This window comes from Suncus etruscus, chromosome 1 (genome assembly GCF_024139225.1).
Source record: "Suncus etruscus isolate mSunEtr1 chromosome 1, mSunEtr1.pri.cur, whole genome shotgun sequence".
NCBI lineage: Eukaryota > Metazoa > Chordata > Mammalia > Eulipotyphla > Soricidae > Suncus > Suncus etruscus.
Window position 1 is genome coordinate 48,244,116 of NC_064848.1, and position 3,941 is coordinate 48,248,056.

The 3,941-nt window shown below is 38.4% G+C and overlaps 1 protein-coding gene across 1 annotated transcript; it reads right to left on the reverse strand.

The window, feature by feature from the left end:
* Positions 1-746: 746 nt before the first annotated feature.
* LOC126003691 (interferon alpha-7-like) lies at positions 747-1,259 on the reverse strand. The gene has a single exon (XM_049770061.1). It carries the CDS (start codon positions 1,257-1,259, stop codon positions 747-749), a length of 513 nt encoding a protein of 170 aa, XP_049626018.1.
* Between the last annotated feature and the right edge of the window lie 2,682 nt (positions 1,260-3,941).

Below are 3,941 nucleotides of genomic sequence, written 5' to 3' on the forward strand. Positions count from 1 at the left end.
AAATTAGAAATATGGGGCCGGAACAATAGCACAGAGGTAGGGCATTTGCCTTGCACGTGGCTGATCCAGGACTAACCTGGTTGGATCCCATATGGTCCCATATGGTCCCCCAAGCAAGGAGCGATTTCTGAGAGCATAGCCAGGAGGAACCCCTGAGCGTCACCGGGTGTGGCCCAAAAAACAACAAAAAATTAGAAATACTCAAAGCTGGAGAGATGGTACAGCATTTAAGACACTTGCCTTGACTTCTGGGACCAAATAGGATGAAAAAAAAAAAAAAAAAACACCCCTAGGAAAGTGATTTCTGAGCACAGAACATGGAGTAAAATCTTGAACAACACCAGGTGTGGGCAAATAAAAACTTGGTTGTTGCTCTTTGAAATTTTATTAAATAACACTACAATAGAAAGGACTAATAATATTCAAAATTTATTATTTTAATAAATCATAATAGCCTATAGCATAAAAATAACTATAAATATGGTAAAAATTTATTGAAAAATAAAGAATACATAATCTCGATGATTATATTTGAGGAACAGGTAGTCCTGATATATTCTTCACCATATGCTCAACTAATATCATGAATAAATTATTTACTGAATTAAATCAATAAATTCTGGGACTAAAAATGACAAAGGGACTTTTCAAATGTCCATAGACACGTGCAACAGTGAGCTGGCATGTTCCTCATCGAGATTCGGATCAAGTGACTCTAGGTCTTCATTTTTAATGCTAAATCTGATTTATGTGGTGGTTGACAGCCAGAAGGATCTCATGATTTCCACTCTGACAACCTCCCAGGCACAGTCACTGTATTTCTTTCGTTTCAGATAGAGGTGGATTCTTCGAAAGTACTTCCTCAGAGCAATTCCAAAAGAGTGACATGCCAGGCTGCTCTGTTCTACCGGTTCCAGGTTTTTCCGGCTGCGATAAAGATTAGAGAGTAGTTGCTTCAGAAGATTTTGGTTCCAGGCAGCCAGGCTGTACTCGGTGCTGAAGAGCGCGAAGATCTGCTCGAGCATCAGTTGTTGAAAGCAGGTGAACTGCTCCCTCCGCATCTGCATGAGATCTTCCCTTTTCAAAGGAAATTGGAAGTCTTCTCTGTCAGCTATGCATGAAATTGTGGAATTCTTTTGCAGCTGACTCAAAAGCGTGGAGATTTCCGTCTTTTCCAGCCTCTTGACCAATGTTTGAGAAAGAGCAGGGAGGAAGTAAAGCATCACTCCTGCCATCACCAGCAAGTACCTCCCGACCATCGCCAAGTTCAGTTATTCTCTGAGTGTCCGCGAGGAGGCGCGCTCTTGCGAACGAGTGGAGGCGCCTTTTCCTGAAAAGCGGGATTCTGCAGATGGCCACAAGAGGGCGAGCGAGTGTCGTTGTCCCACGCTGGGTCGCTGGGACGCTGGAGACCTTTGTCGACGTAGGAGAACAGTTTGTGCTTTAATAATGCACAGAAGTGGAACCCGAGCGACAGTCCATCTTCCATCGGGTGGGACGGATCCGGATTCGACCCCCTGAACAGGAATGTTTCCTGTAGAAACATGAGTGTAGAGCCAGGAGTACCCCCTGAGCATTGTTGCCTGGTGTGGTCCCAAACTTTCAAAAAGAGCAAAATCAATAAAACGAACAAACAAACACATTTGAGCTCAACTCAAATTCGCTGGAGTCTTGGGAGCCCTGCAGTAAGTCGCTTGGCTGCACTTGCTCCTGATTTTGTGCTTGTCTTTCAAAGCAAATTTGAATGAAATTTTAAAAAATAATGTCATTAAATAGTGGTCAATTACATGATACATGAGTCAATAATTATAATAATAATGTGATAATAAAGGGATATAATTCAATAATTTAGATCTACTGTATTGAAGTTTTGAGTGCACAAGAACTTCAGTCTTTATTGGTTCACTGCTATATAAAAGAAATTATATTCAAATATTAAAACATTCAAAATCGAATTCATACTTATTAAATGTAACTTCTTAAAACTATATTTTATACCTAATCAAAATTTTGTTTACTGTAGTAATTAGATTTAATTTACTTTGACTTTCATTTATATATGAAATAAAACTTAATATCTAGTGGTAGCCCAGGGATTCAAGGTTTCTCCCACTAAGCAGAACTTGGTGCTGAGGCAGGACACAGCTTTCTTTCTTTCTTTTTTTTTTTTTTTTCCAATGGAAGACATAGGCCTGAATGAATTGAAAAACAGAGTCAACTTTTCTGCTAAAAAATGGCATAATGAAAATTAAATGAAAACTTAATAAGAACATTATTATACCAGTGGCTTTGGTACCAGTGTAAAAATGGAAATAAAAAGTTGAATGGGGGGTAGGAGAGATAGCACAGCAGTAGGGCATTTACCTTGCATGCGGGCAACTCGGGAGGGACCCGGATCATTTCCCAGCATCCCATATGGTCCCCCAGCATACCAGGGGAGATTTCTGAGTGCAAAGCCAGGAGTAGCTCCTGAGTGCTACTGGGTGTGGCCCAAAAACTAATCAGTCAATAAATAAAGTTTTTACAAAAGAGAAAGTTGAGTGGGGCTAGAGCGATAAAGGACTGTCTGCTTACTTTTACTTCCCTTGCTTGTATCAACCTTAGTAAAATTTTGACCCATAAACCACAAACTAAAAAGGAAATAACACACACACACACAAAAGAAAACTGAAATGAGAAAGCTATTTCTCTATGAATAAAGAAAAGTCAAAGCTATCTCCTTGACTTAATAGGTGGGCTCCACTTCCCTGCATTCACAGGTATGACATAGATGAACAAGAGAGGTCAGTGTAAATCACTCACTGTTTAATCTAAAATAAACTAATTCCTTAATGCAAATTTTTACAAGGAGGTGTCATCACTGAGCATACAACAATAATATGAGGAATAGCCATAATATAAAGAAAGGGGTTAAAATAAATCTTCCATCTACTAAGGCAAAATATACATTGCTGTGATAATTTGGGTACAGTCCTAAGGAAATGATGGAGAGAGGAGGACTCGTCACTAAAAATAGGAATCCTACACATAACACTTACATGTTGTGTTGCAGGATCCTACAAAACAAATATCATGAAAATAAATATTGAGAGGCCAGAGCAATTGCACAGTAGGTAGAGTGTTTGCCTTACACTTGGCCAACCTGAGCCAATTCCCAGTAACCCATGTGGTCCCTGAACCTGCCAGGAGTAAGAAACTCCTGAGAGCTTCCAGGAATGGCCCAAAAACCAAAATGAAAAACAATGTTTTAGTGAAAATTAATATTGAATTGGCAAAGACATGAAATGGTTATTGCTGCCTTAGGTTCAATAAGAACAGCTTTGTTCTTCTGGGTACTAATCAAGTTCATCAAAAGTGTCCTCATCTTTGTAAATTCAACCACCTGATTTTGATTTTAAAATGTTCATTATGAAAATAATTATCAAAATTGAAAAAAATAAAACAATTATCAATGTTATCCACCCAGTAAGGGTTGGTTCTTCTTGGAAGTTATTATTTTGTACTTGAGTTTTCTTGTAAGTTTAAAAATAAAAATGACCTGACTATTTTCATTCTAATTATGATCCAGCCACATGGAGCCTGACTACTCAGGACCCTACTGATTCCAGAGGAGCTATAAATTCATGTACCCTCCTCAAACCGGTTAACCTATTACTCTTTCCCAAAAATGACTTCACTCTCTTCCCTACAGCTCAGAAGAAACTTCCTGTGAGAATTCCTGCATAGAATTCAATGAAAATTCTCTTCTCTACCTTTCAAGACCAAGGGTGGTTTTGAAGAAGTCTGAGTATGACATGATGAAGTAGAAACACAAATGCCTTAAAAGAAAGAGCACCACTTACATTCTAAGGAGAGTCTGGATAAAACTTTAAACACAGACACAATGTTTGTATTTTTTATTACCTTTTAATGCTCAACTTAGTAGGAAAAAAGATAATATA